At 48.2% G+C, this 22,208-nt stretch overlaps 1 protein-coding gene across 3 annotated transcripts; it reads right to left on the bottom strand.

Annotated features, from left to right (window-relative positions):
- Nucleotides 1–785: 785 nt before the first annotated feature.
- Nucleotides 786–21,937, bottom strand: NEK9 (NIMA related kinase 9). 3 transcript variants are annotated; one of them, XM_077463645.1, is made up of 23 exons: nt 21,703–21,937; nt 14,912–15,089; nt 14,783–14,838; nt 14,205–14,275; nt 13,227–13,332; nt 12,642–12,773; nt 11,753–11,863; nt 11,179–11,243; nt 10,876–10,926; nt 10,598–10,790; nt 10,373–10,517; nt 9,258–9,458; nt 9,126–9,172; nt 8,805–8,960; nt 8,616–8,724; nt 8,375–8,536; nt 8,133–8,303; nt 7,985–8,044; nt 7,259–7,437; nt 7,029–7,166; nt 6,079–6,246; nt 1,565–1,618; nt 786–1,186 (listed from the first exon to the last, which is right to left on the bottom strand). In XM_077463645.1, the coding sequence occupies exons 1-23, from the start codon at nt 21,868–21,870 to the stop codon at nt 1,055–1,057; spliced, it is 2,853 nt and encodes a 950-aa protein (XP_077319771.1). In that variant the 5' UTR covers nt 21,871–21,937; the 3' UTR covers nt 786–1,054. The 3 variants fall into 3 exon arrangements, with proteins under 3 accessions (XP_077319771.1, XP_077319769.1, XP_077319770.1); XM_077463643.1 differs by having other exon boundaries at nt 8,616–8,727; nt 21,703–21,936; XM_077463644.1 differs by having other exon boundaries at nt 1,565–1,615; nt 8,616–8,727; nt 21,703–21,936.
- Nucleotides 21,938–22,208: the final 271 nt, after the last annotated feature.

The following is a 22,208-nucleotide window of genomic DNA, read 5'->3' as shown; positions in this document are numbered from 1 at the left end:
TCACAGATCAAGTTCAGCAAGGTCCAGGTATGGACTGCAAGGCTAGTTTTGATAAAAAGCCGATTTGGATTGGTGCTCTGTAGAGACCAGCTGAAGCAACAAGAAAAAGATAAAAAAAAAAGTAATTAAGACTTTTCTTAGCAGAGGTCAGGAAAAGGTATCAATCCTCCTAGGCCACTAGAGGGGGAAAAAAAAAGGCATGATGAGAGTAGGAGGGGTGATATTGGGCTAGACCACATTGTTTTGTTTGCCATTGTCCATTTTTCCTGTGGATGGCAGTATCTGAATTCCTATGTCCCTCAGTCTCGGTTCACACTGATGCAATTGCAAATTTTGTTGCGACAGGTGCGATTCTAATGCAAATTAATGCGACTTCTGAGGGGATTTGGAGTAGCTGGGGATAAAATGCACACCTAACCCTTTTTTTTTTTTTTGACCGGATCAGAATTGCAATACATAGATGTGAACGGCTTTCGTAGCAAACAATGTTTTTTTTGTTTGTTTTTGTTTTTTCAGATCACATGCAAATCTATACCTATCAGATTAAATCTGTGTAGAATTTGCATCAGTGTGAACCAGGACTCAATAGATGAAAAATAAATCCTATTCTCAGTGCCTGTTGGTAACGCAAAATCTTTTGGAGATCTGACTAATATGCAGAGAAGAGACATTATCATTACACGTTATATATACTCCAGGGAGCTGTTGGACCTTACAGACTGGTACCCCCTTCACATATCTGCTCCCCACCACACTATAAATACATGGTCAGGAATAGGCTGACAGGGCGTCCACACAGTGTTTTATTTCAACATTACTGTGAGTAATGGCCAAGAAGCTGAATACTGAGCTGTGTACAGTGTGTCAGATGCTGAGGCGGTGCTCTTGCTCACTGTTCCGGCAGCCATCCACAGTAATAGCACTCGGCCTCTACAGCAAAGGCCGTGTACAACCATTGTCCAGTCCGGCATTAAACGTTCCACATGTGAGGCGGGCGTCTAGACAGTATTCATATAAGGCACTAAAAAAAAGTTTGTGTCCATTGCAGGGGTCGTCACATGGGGGTCCCAGAGGCAGAACGACAGGGGTCAGCACCCAAGAAACACCATGACTCTGCATCTGAATCCTCCCGGGAGGTCTCAGCACTGCCAGCAGCTGATGATAGTCCTTTTGCACAAAGCGCCACCTACAGGAAAGACAGAACACAGCTCTAAGTATATAATAAAAAGGTCATAAGAAGTCCGTGTGTAATAATTGAAGAACAAGTCACAATCTGAGCAGCATTTTCATTTATACTGGAGAATATGCATGATACTTCCTGCTTCTCTGTGTTTTAGAGGGAATTGTGGGTTGCAGGACATTTCATACATAGCTTTATATAATTCCTGACAAAGGCAGGGGATGACCACTCTTTGCTTCCACACAGATCTGAAATATTAACTGCTGCGTAAACTGAATTGTTATAGTGAAATCGGTGCTTGTGATGACTTGAGTGAATTACTGCCTGTCAGTAATATACAGAACCAATCATCTGCCAATGGTGGCCCCCATAATGGTCACTTACCTGTCTCTGTAGAGTCTGTATGACCTCTCCATGGTGGCTGACTGTTTGACCCTGCTGGGAAAAAAAAATATATTATACCAACATTAGTCTACAGCTCCACTATCACTAAATCTGGGTAGCTTGCATGCTGTTCCCTCCTCACAATTTCTTCCCCTCTGAGGGCATCCAGTTGGAGAGCAGTCTCCCCCTATCCATCTAACACCCACCCCTCGCAGAGTCAGGATAGAGAGCACACCTCTAACCCCCACACCCTGGGAGAGCACACTACCAAGTCTCTCACCCCCGCGGTTGGAAAGCACCATGGTGTCAGGCTACAGAGCACAGTTGACACTTCCTTCCTGCAGTATCAGGCTAGCGAGCATGCTCCAACCCTCCACCACTACATTGTAAGGCTGCAGAGCACATTACCCACCACAGGGTCAGACTAAGGGGGGGGGGGGGTGACACATTCCCACACCCTGTTCTCAGGCTAGAATACACATTCCACCACCAAAGTGTCAGGCTGGAAAGCCCACTCGATCCACCCCTGGAATATCAAGGCGGAGAGCACGCTGGCCATACATTATACAATTTTCCTTTAGATATACCAAAACCATATAATATGAGGTCACACCTAAACACTTTTCATTTGAATGCAATCAGGCAGGCCCTTGTACTACATAATTGAAGGTAAATCTAAAGGAAATTGAACAAGAAAATTGTATAATGTATGGCAAGCTGTAGACTGGAGAGCACACTTCACTTCCCACCACGGTGCTGGGGAAGAAATAGTGCCCTGATTATCAGCGACGCCTCATCACCACACCTCAGCGAAGAAGAAAAATTACTTATTTCCAAAGTTTTATAACAAAACACATTTTTTCCTCAAACTTTTTGGTCTTTTTTCATTTGTTTAGCAAAAAATAAAAAACCCCAGTGGTGCTTAACCACTTTCAGACCGGACCATTTTGCTGGTAAATGACCAGAGGTCTTTTTACAATTTGGCACTGCGCTGCTTTAACTGGTAATTGCGCGGTCATGCAATGTTGTACCCAAACAAAATTTGCGTCCTTTTCTTCCCACAAATAGAGCTTTCTTTTGATGGTATTTGATTGCCTCTGCGATTTTTATTTTTTGCGATATAAACGTAAAAAGACCGCAAATTTTGAAAAAAAATGATATTTTCTACTTTTTGTTATTAGAAAAATCCAATAAACTCAATTTTAGTCATACATTTAGGCCAAAATGTATTCAGCCACATGTCTTTGGTAAAAAAAAAGTCAATAATTGTATATTTATTGGTTTGCGCAAAAGTTGTCACATCTACAAACTAAGGTACGTTTTCTGGAATTTACGCAGCTTTTAGTTTACGACTGCCTATCTCATTTCTTGAGGTGCTAAAATGGCAGGGCAGTACAAAACCCCCCCAAATGACCCCATTTTGGAAAGTAGACCCCCTAAGGAAATTGATAAGTGGCATGTTGAGCCCATTGAATATTTTATTTTTTTGCCTCAAGCGATTGAATAATGACAAAAAAAAAAATTTTTTTTTTTTTTTTTTTTACACAAAGTTGTCACTAAATGATATATTGCTCACACATGCTATGGGCATATGTGAAATGACACCCCAAAATAAATTCTGCTGCTTCTCCTGAGTACGGGGATACCACATGTGTGGGATTTTTTGGGAGCCTAGCCGCGTACGGGGCCCCGAAAACCAAGAACCGCCTTCAGGTTTTCTAAGGGCGTAAATATTTGACTTCACTCCTCACTACCCATTACAGTTTTGAAGGCCTTAAAATGCCAAGATGGCACAAAACCCCCACAAATGACCCCATTTTAGAAAGTAGACACCCCAAGCTATTTGCTGAGAGGCATGTTGAGTCCATGGAATATTTTATATTTTGCCACAAGTTGCGGGAAAATTACAAACTTTTTTTTTTTTTTTCACAAAGTTGTCACTAAATGATATATTGCTCACGCATGCCATGGGCATATGTGAAATGACACCCCAAAATAAATTCTGCTGCTTCTCCTGAGTACGGGGATAGCACATATGTGGGACTTTTTGGGAGCCTAGCCGCGTACGGGGCCCCGAAAACCAAGCACCGCCTTCAGGCTTTCTAAGGGCGTTACAGTTTTGAAGGCCATAAAATGCCAAGATGGCACAAACCCCCCCCCCCCCAAATGACCCCATTTTGGAAAGTAGACACCCCTAAATTTAGGGGTACACTAGTGAGACTAGGTAATAAATGGCGGGTGCCCTGAAACTATAAAAAAATAACTAACCAACCAGCGTCACCTGTAACAGTTATATGGTGATCACTGGTGAAAGGGTTAACTAGGGGGCAATCAGGGGGCTTTATGCGGTAGTATATGGGGGTCCCTGGCGCTATAAAAAGCTGCGGCGAACCTAAATACCTACCTGCCTAACTAGCGTCACCTGTGACACTAATACAGCGATCAGAAAAACGATCGCTTATTAGGCTGGGTTCACACTGGAGCGATGCGGGAACGCCACGAATCCGCGGCGGGTTCCCGCATCGCATGCCTCCCGGCGGCAGTTCACACTGCCCTATGCGAACTGCTGGGAGTGTCAGTGAAGTGTTAATGACACCCCCAGATCAGTTCGCATATCGCAGTGCGATCTGCGAACTCGGATCGCATGGTGTGAACACCCATGCGATCCGATTCTGCTGCGGACCAAAAAAAGGGTCCCGTGCGAGTTTGCGGCGGGTGCGACACGAATTCAGCCATACTATCTGTATACTATCTGTATGGCTGAACTCGAATCGCACAGAGATCGGATGTGATTTGCACTGCAGTGCGGTGCGAATCACATCCGTTCTCATAAACCGCTGCAATGTGAACCCAGCCTTAGTGACACTGGCGACGGGGGGTGATCACGGGGTTAAACCTTTATTGGGGGGGTTAGGGGGGTACCTTAGAACTAAAAGGGGGCTAACCCTAACTGCCCTAACAGTTATTACAGTCACAAATGACACCCGCCAGGTGATCAGGGGGTTAAACCTTTATTAGGTAATAAATGGCGGGTGCCCTGAAACTATAAAAAAATAACTAACCAACCAGCGTTACCTGTAACAGTTATATGGTGATCACTGGTGAAAGGGTTAACTAGGGGGCAATCAGGGGGCTTTATGCGGTAGTATATGGGGGTCCCTGGCGCTATAAAAAGCTGCGGCGAACCTAAATACCTACCTGCCTAACTAGCGTCACCTGTGACACTAATACAGCGATCAGAAAAACGATCGCTTATTAGGCTGGGTTCACACTGGAGCGATGCGGGAACGCCACGAATCCGCGGCGGGTTCCCGCATCACATGCCTCCCGGCGGCAGTTCACACTGCCCTATGCGAACTGCTGGGAGTGTCAGTGAAATGTTAATGACACCCCCAGATCAGTTCGCATATCGCAGTGCGATCTGCGAACTCGGATCGCATGGTGTGAACACCCATGCGATCCGATTCTGCTGCGGGCCAAAAAAAGGGTCCCGTGCGAATTTGCGGCGGGTGCGATGCGAATTCAGCCATACTATCTGTATGGCTGAACTCGAATAGCACAGAGATCGGATGTGATTTGCACTGCAGTGTGCTGCGAATCACATTCGTTCTCATAAACCGCTGCAATGTGAACCCAGCCTTAGTGACACTGGCGACGGGGGGTGATCACGGGGTTAAACCTTTATTGGGGGGGTTAGGGGGGCACATTAGAACTAAAGGGGGCTAACCCTAACTGCCCTAACAGTTATTACAGTCACAAATGACACCAATGCAAAAAAAATAAAAAAAAATAACATTGGTGTCACTGTGACTGGGGGGCAGGGGTAATTGGGGGGGTGATCGGGGGGGTGTGAGTGTGCCTGGCATGTTCTACTGTGAAGTGTCGTGTTGGTGCAACTCACCGATCCTCTCTCCTCGGTGTCGGAACGAAAAATACCGACACGGAGGAGAGATTACAGGAGAGGAAGTGATGTCACGAAGGATTTCTATTCGTCGGGAGCGATCGCGAGGGGGTGGCCATGAATGAATGGCCGCCCCCTCATCCCGGATCGCTCGCGAACGAATACCGACCGCCGCAGGCACCGGGCGGGGGCCCGATCGGGCCCCCGACCCGCGGGAAGGCAGGGACGTACAGGTACGCCCATATGTCTGCCCGTGCCATTCTGTCGACGTACATCGTCGTGCGGCGGTCGGGAAGTGGTTAATTACGCCAAAAGAATAGTTGTGTCAACAAAATTATAAAAATGTCATACGAGTACAGTGTTGCGCAATTTTCATTCAAAGTGTGACAATGCTAAAAGCTGGAAATTGGCCTGGGCAGGAAGGGGGTGAAAGTGCCCGGTAGACAAGTGGCTATAAAGCACACTTCCCCTTGTTATGTCAAACAAGCTGTCATGATGGGAATGGGCTCCGGTTTATGCAGTATAAACACAGATTCCTTTCAGATTTTAAATAAACATGTATATAGCACAGCAGCCCTCTTCATTATAAACATACAACAGAATGGACACTCACCTGCATCAGCACCTGCAATTTGTCCTCAAGCTCCTGAACTCTTAGCGTCAGCTGCGTGTTCTCTCGACGTAGATTCTCCTGCTCACTCTTACAGGATGACACAAGAGTGTTCAGCCTTTGTACCTCCTCCTGCAGAGCACTACATGCACAGCTGGAGCCCTGCTGATTCTGCAAACCAAGAGTAACATTTCAGGCTAGAATCACACTAGCTGCAGCTTAACGCAGTGGGTCTGGTGTATCCGCGTTCTCCGTTTCAGGCCCGAATTTTTGCCTGAATTTGGACTTGAAACTGAGCCAGAGAAACACAGGATGCTTTTCCAGTGCAGACCGTGGCCGCATCAGAGGTATGCACTTAACCTCATATACAGTATGGAGTGCAGAGCTGGATGAGATGAAGGAAATCATCAAATCTCATACCCCCTGTCCAGTCTCCACATTGCCTCCCTCTCACCTATTTAGCCTCCACTGTACTCCTCCCTATCCAGTCTCCATATGGTCTCCCCTGTATGTCCCCATGTCCATCCTTCACATGGTCTCCGTCTCACATGCACAGAGTTTCTTCTGTACTCCACCCCAAGCTTCCCCTGGGGCTATCACTTGCAGAGCCTCCTCTCTACAGCACCCCTGTTCATCCTCCACATGGCCTCCCTCTCACCTGTAGAACCTACTTTGTCCTTCCCCCATCCATCCTCCACATGGCCTCCCTCTCACCTGTAGAACCCACTTTGTACTTCCCCCCCATCCATCCATCCTTCACATGGCCTCCCTCTCACCTGTAGAACCTACTTTGTACTTCCCCCATCCACCCTTCACATCTTCACATGGCCTCCCTCTCACCTATAGAACATACTTTGTACCCCCCCCCAATTCATTCTCCACATGGCCTCCCTCTCACCTGTAGAACCTACTTTGTACTCCCCCATCCATCCTCCACATGGCCTCCCTCTCACCTGTAGGACCTCCTCTGTACTCTGTGACGGAGAGGCCTCTGTGTGCTGTGGAAGAGATGCGGATATATCTTGCGGCACATCCATACTGGCAGAAGACGGGGTATCTGGCATTGGGATAAACTCTGCTTCTTCCAGCTCCTGCAGATATACAAACCCGAGGTTCATAGCATCCAAATACACACAGAGCAATCAATAAGCAGAGCATAAACAATATGGCATGGTCCCGTTACCTGCCGCAACCAGCTGGGACAAGCACTGCTCTCCATATTTTCTGTGGTGTTAAATGGACTAGTCTCTGGCTCCGCCTCCATTGTGCCACGGAACCCGCCATCACTGGGCTCAGAAGACAGGGAATCCCGTGCGCTTTCAACCTCCACTTGTGATCCCCCTGATGAGCAGCTCTGCGCAACTGTAAAGCAAAAATATTCTCGTCTCTCTTTATCAGAGCTACACAGCAAAAAAGCCCTGGTCCTGTAAAACGGAAAACCCCAACCTTTTTGGCACCAGGAACCGTTTTCGCTACAGCCAATTTTCCCGCGGGGGGGGGGGCTATTCACGAAGTCTGTCCTCATCCCCACTTTACATCAGTGTGCTTAGTTCCCCTTCACATCACATCCTCCCTTTACATGACAGTGCCCCTTTATTTTAATGTAAAGGGGACTGCGCTCTAAAGGGGGCACAGTAATGTAAAGGGGACTGCTCTGTAAGGGGGGTACTGTGATGTAAAGGGGACTGCATTGATTACGGCCCGGTCAACAACAGGCCGTGGACCGGCACAGCCCGAGGTTTGGGGACCCCTGTCATAAGAGATGCAAGAGACTTAATGCCCTCCCCAAACCTTCAACCCTCTCCCCCAGCCAGTCCCCAGTTCAGATACAACCCTCCCACCTCTCCAGCCAACCTCTCATGAGATTCGATAGATCCCCCCCATCCCCCTTCCCAGCCAATTTACTCACGGGTTCCAATAGACAGGCCACTGCTGTTTGACCGGATAGTCTTTGAGTTGAGGACTTTCTCTACGGGAAGAAAGCAGAGAGATCTTAGCATAAGAGGCTGAAATCTCATCATACCCCACCAACAAGATACAATTTCCAAAATACTTACCCACAATGAGGATGGTGTTCCAGCCACGGCAAGAGAGCTCAGGCACATGATGTAATGAGCCAAATATTGGACGAGGCCACGAGGTACAGATGTCAGAGCCTTGAGGTCGTTCATTAGGAGTCATGGCTAGACGTCCATTTCCTCCATTTCCCCAGGCAAATATGTGATTATCTGAGGAGATAGATCCTTCATTAAAAAGGTCCACAGCACACAGTGCTGCCAGCACAGGCAGGTTTACTCACCAGCTGTAGCAGCAATGGTGAACTCATCCCCACAGGACACTCTGATCACCTGTTTCCCTCCAAGAGGTCCCCCGAGCAGGTTAATTCCCAGATGTTTCCGGTAGTCTCCAACACCTAGCTGCCCACACTTGTTGGAACCAAATGTCAAGAGCCTGCCACGCTCTATTCAAGAAAGCAAAGGAAGTGTAAGTGACATGGGACGATGACAAGGGACAGAGGGAAGACTACAGACACATCTCACCATCTATGGCAGCAGTGTGCGTCTTTCCCGGAGAGATACTTCGCACTTTATAGAAGGACAGCAGCTTGGCCAGCGTCAGGGAGGTGGTGTATGGCACCTCCTCATAGGTCTTCTGAAAAGAGAAGAATGTGCTGTCACCCTGTGTAGCGAAATTCTCCCATTCTAGTCAAGGAGTGGTCAGACTCTCACCTCATGGTTAATTATTCCAGCCGTGCACTGGTTCAGTCCCAGCTTGTTGTGTTCATTTGAACCGCAGGCAAGAACTTTACCAGATTGTGTCAAGAGAAAACTGCCGTCTGAGCCGCAGCTGACACTCACAATGCAGAGGCCTCTCTGCACCTCCACCTGAAACAGAGAGGAAAATTGGATGTGACGAATAACCTGACACAATGCCCAAGTCCAAGAGCAGAGATTACAGCACAAGGTATATATATATATATATATATATATATATATATATATATATATATATATAAAAACCCAGCACAGGACAAAGAGCTGAAGAGTCACCTTCTGAGGAGAGTAGACGTCATCTTCTGAGTCCAGGCCTAGGCGTCCTAAAGGGGACAGATAGATTACACCCAGCCCATCAGATCCAGAATGTCCTCATATGGAGATTGGAGAACACCACAGTACACTCACCATACTCTCCACAACCCCAGGAATACACAGACTTGCTTCGCGTTAGCACCATGACGTGACTGTCACCACAGGACACCTGCTCAACTGGCTCATGCAAGAAGAACTCTACAAGAATGGGCTCTAGAACCTCCGAGCCCTCAGCTTGACCCACACCGAGGCAGCCATAATAGTCTGAGCCGAAAGAGTAGACCTGGCCTTCATCTGAAGAAGACATACAAGGTTAATGAGCTGAGGCCCCTCCACCATCATATTACATCCTGCTTCCACATCATGTTTCCACTGCCTCGTAAGATAGGTTCATGTCACCTGAGCCAAACTAACCAGTTGCTGGTTCAACTGTCACACTCTACAAATAATAGTTAAAGATCTGATTGCAATTCTTCTAAAGATGATGCTCATGCAATTCACCTCCTTTCCACCTTTAGGCTGGGTTCACACCGCTGCGGGGGGAGAACCGGATGTGATTCGCACAGCAAATCACATCCGATCTCCGTAGCACTGCGAGTTCAGCCATACAGATAGTATGGCTGAACTCGCAGCTGTCCCGCAGCAAACTCGCACAGGACCCTTTTTTGGGTCCGCAACGGAATCGGATCGCATGGGGGTTCACACCATGCGATCCGATTCCTGTGCGAGTCGGCAGATCGCACTGCGATATGCCGACGGATCTGGGGGTGTCATTAACATAACATTGACACCCCCAGCCGTCCGCATAGGGCAGTGTGAACTGCCGGCGGGAGGTGAGCGATGCGGGAAAACGCCGCGGATTCGCGGCGTTCCCGCATCGCAATAGTGTGAACCTAGCCTTAAGGGCCTCTCACCTACTCATCCACTTCCAAGGCCCTCTCTCACCATTTCATCTATCCCTGAGGCTCCTTTAGCTTATTCGGTCACCCAGAGGCTCCTCTCACCTCCTTATCCACCAAATGGTTACAAATCTGACTGCAATCCTTTTAAAGAAGATGCTTATAGTCCACCTCCTTATCCACCCTTGATGTCCTCTCACCTGCTTATCCACCCTTTTCCTCTCTTCATCCGCCCCTCAAGGGCCCCTCTCACCTCCTCATCCACCCCTGAGGCACCCTCTCATATCTTCATCCACCCTTCATACTAACCTGTAATACACATAGTGAAATCCCCTCCACAGCTGACTTGTTTCATAGATTTGCCTTGCAGCTTCTCCACGTGTTTTGGTTGTCGATAAGAGGCACGATCTCCATGGCCCAGCTGCCCATGCAGCTTTGATCCCCCTTGCATGTTCTAAGCAACAAGAACACATTATGGTATTGGATGCTGGTACATCTTGTGTTTATCCAGCCCCGGAAACTTGCAGTACTCACCACCCAGGTGTACAACTCCTTCTCCACAGTCACCACCGCAAAATGAGCATCTCCAGCACAGACCTGCCGCGCACGGCAACCACCTTTAAAAACATCCAATTTCTGAGGAGTGGACTTTCCTCCTCCCCACACGTACACTTCACTGCTTCGAGATGTCACCACTGCAATTGGCGCCTCTGTGACTGTGCCTGGCCTAGGAGAGAGAAGGGACTTGATGAGACAAGGTACCAGCTGGGGATTAGCACAAGGGGCTGATGCACGTTCAAAAGCACTCTCACCTGGAACGTTTGTTGAACTTGTTCAGCAGGGAAACCTCTTCTTCCATTTCTCTGTGGAGAAACCAGAGCAAAATTTATCCTACAAAGAGGACCACTGGAAAGAGCACATAGAGCAGGGATATGCAATTAGTGGACCTCCAGCTGTTGCAAAACTAGAAGTCCCATCATGCCCCTGCCTCTGGGAGTCATACTTGTGGCTGTCAGAGTCTTGCTATGCCTCATGGGACTTGTAGTTCTGCAACAGCTGGGAGGTCCACTAATTGCATATCCCCGATATAGAGGATGCACACCGTCCAGCCTCACCTCCCCCTCCGGGCCAGCAGAGGCCTCTCCAGGATCTCATCAGCACTCGGTCGCATATCTGGTTCCTGAATTAGAGAAAGAGAGAGGATACAGATGAGGCCAGAAATTACCCAGAAAATACACCGTCAGTTTTCCACATTCAACTTCTAGACTACACACCTGCTTCAAACATGACCATACTACATCAATCAACTCCTGGAGAACACACTAACCTTCTCCACACAGGACAACACTACAGTGATCAGATACTGGAAGAGACACTAAGTTGTTGCATAAAAGGACCATACTATATTGAACAGCTAAAGGACTACTGCTACACACAGGACTGAACTATATCAATTAGCTCCTGGACTATACACTAATTGCTATGCACAAGAATGATCCGCTCCTACACTAACCTGCTACACATAGGACCACACTACCTCACTCAGCTCCAGGAGCACACACTAAATTGCTACACACAGGACCACACTACATTAGATCAGTTTCTGGAGGACACACTATAACAATCAGCTCCTGAACTTAGCAGTAACCTTCTACACCAATCAGCATCTGGAGTATACAATACACTCACCTGCTCCAAACAGGACCGCACTACATCAAGCATCTCCTGGGAGTAGACGCTGTTGTCTAGCTGCACTCCCCAGTTTCCTTGCACAATCTTCACACACAGATTCAGTGGATTCTGCAGGCAGTGAAGAAAAAGATGATGAATGAATGGCTGACAGGAGAGGAGCAGGAGAAGCAACCACTGACCAGAGAGGAAAGGAGTGGAGGTTGGAATCACTGAGAGCAGAGAAGAGGAGCGAGCAACCGCTGCCAAGATAGGAGTGGAGTGAGGAACCGCTGACAGGAGAGGAGTGGGGTGGAGCAGGGGAAGGAGTAACCGCTGACAAGAGAGAAGTAGAGTGGAGCCACTGCTGACAGGAACCGCTGACAGGAGGAGTGGAGGGAGGGACCGCATACAGGAGAAGCAGAGTGGAGCGAAGGGAGGGACCGCTGACAGAAGGAGTGGTGTGGAGGGAGGAACCGGTGACAGGAGAAGTGGCGTGGAGCGGAGGAACCACCAACAAGTAGAGCGGAGGTACCAGTGACAGGAGGAGCAGAATGGAGGGAGGGAGGAACCGCTGACAGGAGGGATCGGGAAGGAGGAACCGCTGACCGGAGGGAGCGGGAAGGAGGAACCGCAGGGAGGAACCGCTGACAGGAGGGAGCGGGAGGGAGGAACCGCTGACAGGAGGAGTGGAGCGGAGGGAGGAACCGCTGAGGGGAGGAGAGTAGGGAGGGACTGCTTACAGGAGAAGCAGAGTGGAGCAAAAGGAAGGACTGCTAAAAGGAGGAGTTGAATGAAGCGGAGGGAGGAACCACTGACAGGCGGAGTGGAGGGAGGATTGCTGACAGGAGGAGTGGAGGCAGGAACTGCTGAAAGGAGAAGAGTGGAGAAAAGGGAGATGGACACTTACCGTTGCATCAAAGGTTCTTGTCAGAGTCAGCAGCTCGTACAGCACACATCCTACTGCCCAGATGTCGGACTTAAAGCTATATTTCACCCCCTGGCACAGCTCCGGGGACATGTAATACAGGGTGCCCACACACTGCAAATACATTATACACATGTATGTGACCACAGCACTGGACTGTACAAACATATATACAACAATGAGGGGCTTTGTATCATCTGCAATGATTTATGTACACAGAGACATGTCTGCCCATTACATACTTGGGCTGTTTCTAGCTTGGCAGCACAACACAGTAGTTGTGCTTTAATGCCTCTTCTTACAATGCAAGTCTTTGTGTTAACAAACTCATTGAAAACCATGCCCTCCCTGTGAGGCTGTTATCTACTCAGCACTGTATACAATTTGGGATATATGTGTTGGTTAAAAACAGAGAACTAGTCAGGAAGGGGCATTTGTAAAAATCGGAATCTCTGCTCAACCACGATGACATGTGTGAGATAGCATTTAATTATATTCTCTCCCTGTCAGACTTTAAAACTGATGAGATGCACATAATTTCTTCTATATTCTATACAAGAGACTCACCGTTTCTGCCATCGAGAACTCGGAGCCAAGCTGCTTTGCCAGTCCATAGTCTCCCAGTTTGATTAGGTTGGCTTTGGTTAGGAAGATGTTTAATGTCTTAATGTCTCTGTAAAGAGAAAGTGGAGATTTTAACACTTACTAAAAAAGCCGCCCAACTCCATGACGTTACTAGTAGGGGTAGTGTGCCCACCATCACCTCTCCTGCATGAGGTTACCAGTAGGGCAGTGTGCCTGTCATAATCTCCACTTCATCTCACCACTAGAGGGTAGTGTAACCACCATAACCTCCCTTCCATTATGTCACCACTAGGAGCAGTGTACCCACCAAAACCTCCCCTTTAAAGCGGAGGTCCACCCTAAAATGGACCTTCCGCTCATCGGATTCCTCCCCCCCCTCCGGCGCCACAATTGGCACCTTTCAGGGGGGAGGGGGGTGCAGTTACCTGGATAATCCAGGTAACTGCACCCACTTCCGGGCTAGCTCTCTGCGGAAAGGGGCGTACATTACGCCCCTTTCCGCAAGTGCCCGCCCCCTTCCGCAAGTGCCCCGCTGCCTGCTGGGAAACACAGATCCCAGAGGCAGCGGGGACCGTTCTCATTGCGCAGCGCGGCTCGCGCATGCGCAGTAGGGAACCGGGAAATGAAGCCGAAAGGCTCCATTTCCTGATTCCCATACCCAAGATGGCGGCGGCAGCACTCGAGTGTCGATCTAGAGATCGGCTTCGGGTGCCGACATCGCGGGATCGCTGGACAGGTAAGTGTCACTATTTTAAAAGTCAGCAGCTGCAGTAGTTGTAGCTGCTGATTTAAAAAAAAAAAAAAAAAAACGCGGAGTCCCGGCGGACTCCCGCTTTAAGATGATCCCACTAAGAGGCGTGTACCCACCATCACCACCTTCCCATCCCTCATGATGTTACCACTAGGGAGCATTATACCCATTATTGCCCTACATGGTGACTATGGGACATGTACACTTACCTGTGAAGAATCCCAGCTCGGTGTATGCAACTCACTGCAGACACGATTTGAAAGAGATACCAAATGACCATCTGCAAACAATAAATGGACATGTGACAATGACATACTGTTCTGCCCCTTAGTCCTTGACAAATGATGGCACACTATACCCCCTTTTCCACTTCTTACCTCCTCCTGGGACTCTATACCTCCTCCTCCACTCGCCATCTACCACCTCCTTCTGGAACTATACTATACATCCCCTTTCACTACCCGTCACCTCCTTCTGGAACTCTATTCCCCCTCCGCCACCCGCCATCTACCATCTTCTTCTGGAACTCTATACTCCCCTCCACCACCCACCACCTTTTTCTGGAACTCTATACTCCCTCCAACACCCACCATCTATCAGTTTCTTCTCAAACCTTATACCCCCTCCCCCACCCACCATCTATCACCTTCTTCTGGAACGATACTGTACATCCTCTTTCACTACCCGCTAATTCCTCATGGAACGCTATACTCCCCCCCCCCCACTTACCACCTTTGACCTCCTCCTGTAACTCCATACCCCGCTCCCTCCACCCACCACCTCTCACCTCCTCCTGAAACAACTGGCTCTTCTGACGGACGATCTTGTCAAACAGATTACCGCCTGTGAAAATGAGGATGGAGGTAAGAAGACAGTTCACTTAGAGAGAGAGAGGAGCGGCTGAAATTCTACTCACCATTGCAGTACTCCAGCTCGATCAGCAGTGTGTTGCTGTCCAGGAAGTGGTTATAGTATGCTATGATGTTATCATGCTGGAGGAGGGACAAAATGACAATCTCATTCAGGGCATCGCGGCGTTCCTTTTCTGAAAGTCGAGCCAAGCCAACCTCCTTCCATACAACCAGCGAGTCATCCTTGTGGGAAAGAGTTCCGAGCAAGAACAGTGTCAGAGAAGGGGACATATTCCTCTACTGGGTTACGAGAACCCTTTTTCAATATATTCATTTTTTACATTTTTTTATTGCTGCAATGCAGGAGACCGTGATGTCAAACTAAAGTTACATTGTGCTTTAACACACTGATAAAATATCTTATCTTTTTGGTCCCTGGCTCTCCCTGAAAAACCTTTCCCGCACCCTCCTCTCCCTCAGAAACCTTCCCTGCACCCTTTCTTGCTTGGGGAGCCTTCCCAAGCTCTCCTTAAGATGAGCAGCTTTCCCCGCAACCCCCTCTCGCCTATCTGCCCCCCCCCCCCTGAGAAACTTTTTCCACACCCCTTCTTCCTGAGAAGCCTTTCCCGCCCTTCTTTCTTCTCCAAAAGCCTTTCCCACACTCTTTATCCCCAAGGAAACTATCTGGCACCCCCTCTCCCTGAGAAAACTTTCCTGCCCATATTTCTTCTCGGGGAGCCTTTCCCACACCCTTTCTTTCCAAGGAACCTTTCTGGCACCCCTTCTCCATGAGAAACCTTTCCCAGCCCTTTTCCCTTCTCGATGAGCCTTTCCTACCCCCCCTCCCCCTTCTCCCCAAGAAGTCTATTTGGCCTTCCATCACCCTGGGAAACATTTCCCCCACCCCCTTCTACCCAAGGAAACTGGCACCCCTTCTCCCTGAGAAATCTTTCCAGCCCCTTTTTCTTCTCAATGAGCCTTTCCCACACCCCTACTCCCCAAGGAACCTTCTGGCACCAGAATATAAAAACAGAATTGCTAACGCATTTCGAGGGAAGATGGAGGAAGGCAATCTCCCCTCGAAACATGTCATCCATTCAGCCGCTCCTTTTTCTTCTTGATGAGCCTTTTACCACACCCCTTTTTCAAAGGAAACTTTCTGGCACCCCCTTCCCTCTGACAAACCTTTCCCACCCCCTTTCTTTTTGGGGAGCCCTTCCGACACCGCTTTTTTCCCCAAGGAACCTATCTGGCACACTCTTCTCCATGAGAAACCTTTACCGCCCTTCTTTCTTCTCGCTGAGCATTTCCCACACCATTTTCTGCAAGAAACCTATCTGGCACCCCCTTTCCTCAGGAAATATCTCCCACACCTCTTTCTGCTCGGGGAGCCTTTCCCACACCCCTTCTCTGCAAGGAACAACATTGCTCAGCACTGAGAGAAAAAGAAACATTGTATCATTTGGTTCTTTTAGAATTTAGATCAAAGGGATGCACTTCAGACTGTAAACGAGGTTAGTTTAAACACTTAAAGGAAGAGAATTCTTCTCCTATGGGTCACAGGAGTGCAATTAATTTTGACCCGTTTTCAGCAGAGAGCTCAAGTCTGCTCTCTGCTGACATCACCAATATCAGTCCAGGTACCGCGTCATCCCGACTCTGGGAGTCTAGATCCACCAGGTGCCTGGACTGATAGCCGTCTCAGCCTCTCAGCGGGCTGCTCCCCGCCTCTCCACAGCTCAGCGCTCCAGTGAGCAGAGCAGGAGAGCTTCTGATTGACAGGCAGCAGCTTTCTGCTTGGGGAGCAGAGCCATCGGTGTTGTTTGATGGCTCGGTTCTCAGTGCAGAGACGTCGGGGGGACAGATGCAGCATCCACCTAGGTAAGTATAAAACTGCAATAACCCACAAATCCATACTTCTCTTTTAAAGACTAAGCCTATTTCTGACACTTGTTGCTTACAAGTTAAAGATCTTTTTTTTTTTTTTTTTTTTTTTTTTTTGCTAGAGAATTACAACCCCCAAATATTTGGGAAAAAAACTCAATGAATTAAAGGAACATAAATAAATAAATCGAAACAGTAAAATTTGCTCAATTTTTTGTATAACGTGAAAGACGATGTTATGCAGAGAATCGTGAGCTTTATTCTAAGCAAAAAAAGATCTAGGCATGATCATACAAAATCAAGAGCACTGGAGATTGATTGGCAACCACCCGCAGATAGAGCTCTGTCCATCATCACACCCGATAATTGCATCTCAAATAACATGGGCCTTATCCACAAACAATGTTCCATGTATGAGGGGAGGCCAATAAGTTCTTACCCTCATGTTTTACAGTGCCTTGAAAAAGTATTCATACCCCTTGAACGTTTCAACATTTTGTCATGTTACAACCAAAAACATAAAATGTATTTTATTTTTAGTGATAGACCAACACAAAGTGGCACATAATTGTGAAGTGGAAGGAAAATGATAAATGTTTTTTAATTTTTTACAAATAAATATGTGAAAAGTGTGGGGTACATTTGTATTCAGCCCCCCCCCCCCCCCCCCCCCCCCCAAGTCAATACTTTGTAGAACCGACTTTCACTGCAAGTCTTTTTAGGGATGTCTCTACCAGCTTTGCACATCTAGACAGTGATATTTTTGCCCATACAAAAAATAGCTCAAGCTCTGTCAGATTGGATGGAGAGCGTCTGTGAACAGCAATTTTCAAGTCTTGCCACAGATTCTTAATTGGATTTAGGTCTGTACTTTGACTGGACCATTCTCACACATGAATATGCTTTGATCAAAAAAATTCCATTGTAGCTCTGGTTGTATGTTTAGGGTCGTTGTCCTGCTGGAAGGTGAACCTCCACCCCAGTCTCAAGTCTTTTGCAGACTCTAACAGGTTTTCTTCTAGGATTGCCTTGTATTTGGCTCCATCCACCTTCCCATCAACTCTGACCAGCTTCTCTGTGCCTGCTGAAGAAAAGCATCCCCACAACATGATGCTGCCACCACCATGTTTCACAGTGGGGATGGTGTATTCAGGGTGATATGCAGTGTTCGATTTCCACCACACATAGCATTTTGCTTTTAGGCCACAAAGTTCAACTTTGGTCTCATCTGACCAGAGAACCTTCTTCCACATGTTGCCTGTGTCCTCCACATGGCTTCTCGCAAACTGCAAACGGTCTTCTTATGGTATTCTTTTAACAATGGCTTTCTTCTTGCATTACGAATAGTTGTCCTGTGGACAGATTCTCCCACCTGAGCTGTGGATCTCTGCAGCTCCTCCAGAGTTACCATGGGCCTCTTGGCTGCTTCTCTGATGAATGTTCTCCTTGCCCGGCCTGTCAGTTTAGGTGGACGGCCATGTCTTGGTAGGTTTGCAGTTATGCCATACGCTCTCCATTTTTGGATGATGGATTGAACAGTGCTCCGTGAGCTGTTCAAAGCTTGGTATATTTTTTTAATAACCCTGCTTTAAACTTCTCTACAACTTTATCTCTGACCTGTCTGGTGTGTTCCTTGGACTTCGTGATGCCGTTTGTTCACTAAGGTTCTCTAATAAACCACTGAGGGCTTTACAGAACAGCTGTATTTATACTGAGATTAACTTACACACGGGTGGACTATATTTACTAATTAGGTGACTTCTGAAGGCAATTGGTTCCATTAAATTTTAGTTAAGGGTATGAGAGTAAGACCCCTTTCACACCGAAGGCGTTTTGCAGGTGCTATAGCGTTAGAAATAGCGCCTGCAATCCGCCCTCAAACTGCTGCTCCAATCATTCCAGTGTGAAAGTCGGAGGGCTTTCACACTGGAGCGTTGCGCTGGCAGGACGTCAGGAAATGTCCTGCCAGCAGCTTCTTTGGAGCGGTCCTCCACTGCTGCTCCCCATTGAAATCAATGTGGAAGCGCTGCAATACCGCCGGCAAAATGCTGCTATTGCGGCGTATTGGCAGCGGTTTTAACCCTTTCTCAGCCAATAGCGGGGCGCTTTTACCCCCGCTAGCGGCCGAGAAAGGGTTAAAACCGCCAACGCTATGGGCACAGCAGTGTGAAAGGGGTCTAAAGGGTGCTGAATACAAATGTATGCCACACGTTTCAGATATTCATTTGTAAAAAAAAATTAAAAACATTTAATTTTCCTTACACTTCACAAATTATGTGCCACTTTGTGTTGGTCCATCACATAAAATCCCAATAAAATACATATACGTTTTTTGTTGCAACATGACAAAATGTGGTAAATGTCAAGGCGTATGAATACTTTTTTCAAGACACTGTAGACATATTTGGGATCTGAAATTTTGTTTTTGTAGGTCGTGATGAGAACTAGTTAGAGCCCAGAGAAATGGAGTAGGTGTCATGCCAGACAAAGTTGAATACTGAGCTGCGATTAATAGATGAATGTTGCACCTTAGCCTTTTTTGGGGGTGGGTGATGAAGCACGTTTCCATGTTTTACTAATTTCTTTAGTCTCAGGATCATATAGATAAACCCAGCTTTCATCCATGGTCACTAATCTGTTTAAACATCCTCCTCATCTTTGTGGTACAGGTCCAAAATGCTTTGTGTACATTCCACTCGTTGATGTTTTTGGAATCACGGCTCGGTATTCAACTTTGTCTGGCAGAACACCTACTCCATTTCTCTTGGCGCCAACTAGAATTCACCACAACCTACAGAAACAAATTGGCATGCATATTACTAAGATATCCAACTATAAAACCTGCAAAATTTCAGATCCCAAGTACATCTAGATCATGGTGAAGGTAAGAACTTATTGGCCTCCCCTCGTATTACCTCTAGGGTATACTATAGTGCACCTTTAAGACTTCTTGTAAGTGTCTTGTTTTCCACAAGTGCTTACTTCCTCAATCTATGCAATGTAAAGGATATCTCTCTTGGGTGTGTGTGTGTGTGCAGTCCCTGGAATGCATACAAAACTCCCTTGGCCCTCAACACAACTTCTGGCTCAGAAACCCAGAAGCGTATCATGCCCGTGGCACGTCACATCAGGGGGGTAGCAAATTGTCAAAGCCTCACCTCCTAGGGGTGATGCCACTCACTGTCCCTCCTAGTGTGTTGTCACACAGAGTAGAGGCCCAACCGCCTCCTCCCAGGAATGCCTCCCAGCCGTCTCTTCCAGTAACAGATTATACAGGGGAGGTGTCAATCACGGCTTTCCACGCAGATGCAATATGAGATGTAAAGTATATAAGCGGGGACATATAGCAAAGGTATTAAATGTCGATGGACAGCTCACACTATTCACCCGATTACTGCCTAATCTTTGGTGGGATATCCCTGTCACTGGAGTTTTGTGTTTGACATTTTATCTTCTCATGTTTGTGGGTATGACTTTGGCGGTTTTAATAAATTTCATTGGTGTTGAAGGTAATGCATTAGGCATTTGAGCCCTCCTTTTCTTTGTAGTGTTTTAGAGGTTCCCTGCTAAAGGAGAGCAGCACCGTAAAGAATACCTTAACCATTAGAGTGAGCGCTGACACTTGACTGTGTTTGGATTCTCTGCAAGGAACCTATCTGGCACCCCCATTCCCCAGGAAACATCTTCCCCCCCCTCTTTCTTCTCTGGGAGTCTTTTCCACACCCCTTCTCTGCAGGGAACCGAACTGGCACCCCCTTTCCCTGAGAAACCTTTCCCACCCTTCTTTCTTCTTCGGGAGCTTTTTCCCCACACCCCTTCTTCCCAAGGAACCTGGCACCCCTTTTTCCTGGAGAAAACTTTCCTGCCCCCCTTTCTTATAAAGGGAGCCTTTCCCGCACTATTCTCTGCAAGGAACCTGGCACCCCCTTTCCCCAGGAAACATCTTCCACCCCTCTTTCTTCTCAGGGAGCCTTTCCCACGCCCCTTCTCTGCAGGGAATCTAACTGGCATCCCCTTTTGCTTGAGAACAGATTCCCACCTTGCCTTTCTACTGGCACATTTTCCCAAAAAAATTCCTTAACAACCCACTCCCCCCCAAGGAGGCTTTGTGGCATCCCAACACATTCCCTCCCCAAGAAAACTTGCTCTCTCCCCCAACTCAACTGCCAAGCCAACTAGCACCTCCCTCCCCCTGAGAGCCCTCACCCTTCTAATACCCCTCACTCCCCAAGGAGCCTTTTCTGCAACAATATTACATGCCTGATGAAGGGGGCCTGTGTAGCCCCGAAATGTTACACTTCTCAGCTGGAATGTGATTCCTTTTTGAATAAACCCATTTCTTTTGGACGCTATTTGAAGATCCATGGTGTGCTGATAAACATGTACACTGCAACACCTCCCCCCACTTCCTACTTGGGTCTTTCTGGCACCTCCCAATCTTTTCCCTCCTGTCTCCTTGAGAAGCCTTTAAAGGATACCCCCCCCCCCCTTTATTCTTCCCAAGGAGCCTTTTGCACAACCCCTTCTGTCATTCCCAAAGAGGCTTTCCTACAACCCCCTTCCTCCTGGAGACACCTTTCTTGCAATCCCTCCTTCCCATGCAAAACTCCTCCCGATGGGCCTTTCCTGTGCCCTTCCTCACCTCAAAGAGCCTTTTCCTGCCCTCCCCCTGAGGAGCCTTCTCAAGCCCCTCTTCCGAAAAGAGCCTTCTCTAACTCCACCCCTGAGGAGCAGTGTGCAGTACCTCATTCTTCCAGTGGAGAAAACACCCACAAAGAAGCATATGTGCTTTAGTCCTCTGTAAGATGGAGAACCCCGCCCCCGAGGAGAGTCAAACAGTACTCTTCAGGCAGGAAGAACTCCGCCCCCAGGGAGGGTCAATACAGCGCCTTAGCCCCTAGACAGAGTCAGCCCACCCTCCCCATTCCACTCAGTGATCCGCCCCCCCCCCCCCGGGAGGGTCGAGCACTACCTCGGTCCTCCGGTAGAGGGTGGCCTCCCCGTAGGCCCCGTGTCCCAGGACCCGGATGGGGATGTAGTGAAGTTCCTCCTGCTCGGGGCCGGCGCAGCTCCGCGCTGACTCTCCATAGTCCGAGTTGATGGAGTCGCAGTGCCGGTCGTACCGGTCGAGGGCGGACATGGCGAGATCAACCGACTCTGCCCGCCGCCATATTGGACTCTGGGTGACCCGGAACTGCTGACCGCCCCGCTCACAGCCACGTGATCTAGAGCCGCCATCTTTCTTAAGGGCGAGTGCCGAGTCATAGATCACGTGTGTTACGGTTTGTCTCTGCTGTCGCAGCAAGGGGGCAGGGGAAGATACAATGTTGCAGTTGCGGTGTCATCCCTTCGCGATTGGATTGAGAAACCAATGGACTCGCTCAGAGGGCGGAGCTAACAACCAGGAGACGTCTAGTTCATGAAATGTCACCCAGCAAATCAGATCCTTCTGGGTGGAGCCCCATTATAGCGCCACAT

The sequence above is a fragment of the Lithobates pipiens genome, unplaced genomic scaffold (assembly GCF_037356315.1).
Source record: "Lithobates pipiens isolate NorthernLeopardFrog02 unplaced genomic scaffold, aLitPip1_a1.2 Scaffold_30, whole genome shotgun sequence".
Classification (NCBI taxonomy): Eukaryota; Metazoa; Chordata; class Amphibia; order Anura; family Ranidae; genus Lithobates; species Lithobates pipiens.
This window is presented reverse-complemented; position numbering and strand designations above follow the sequence as displayed.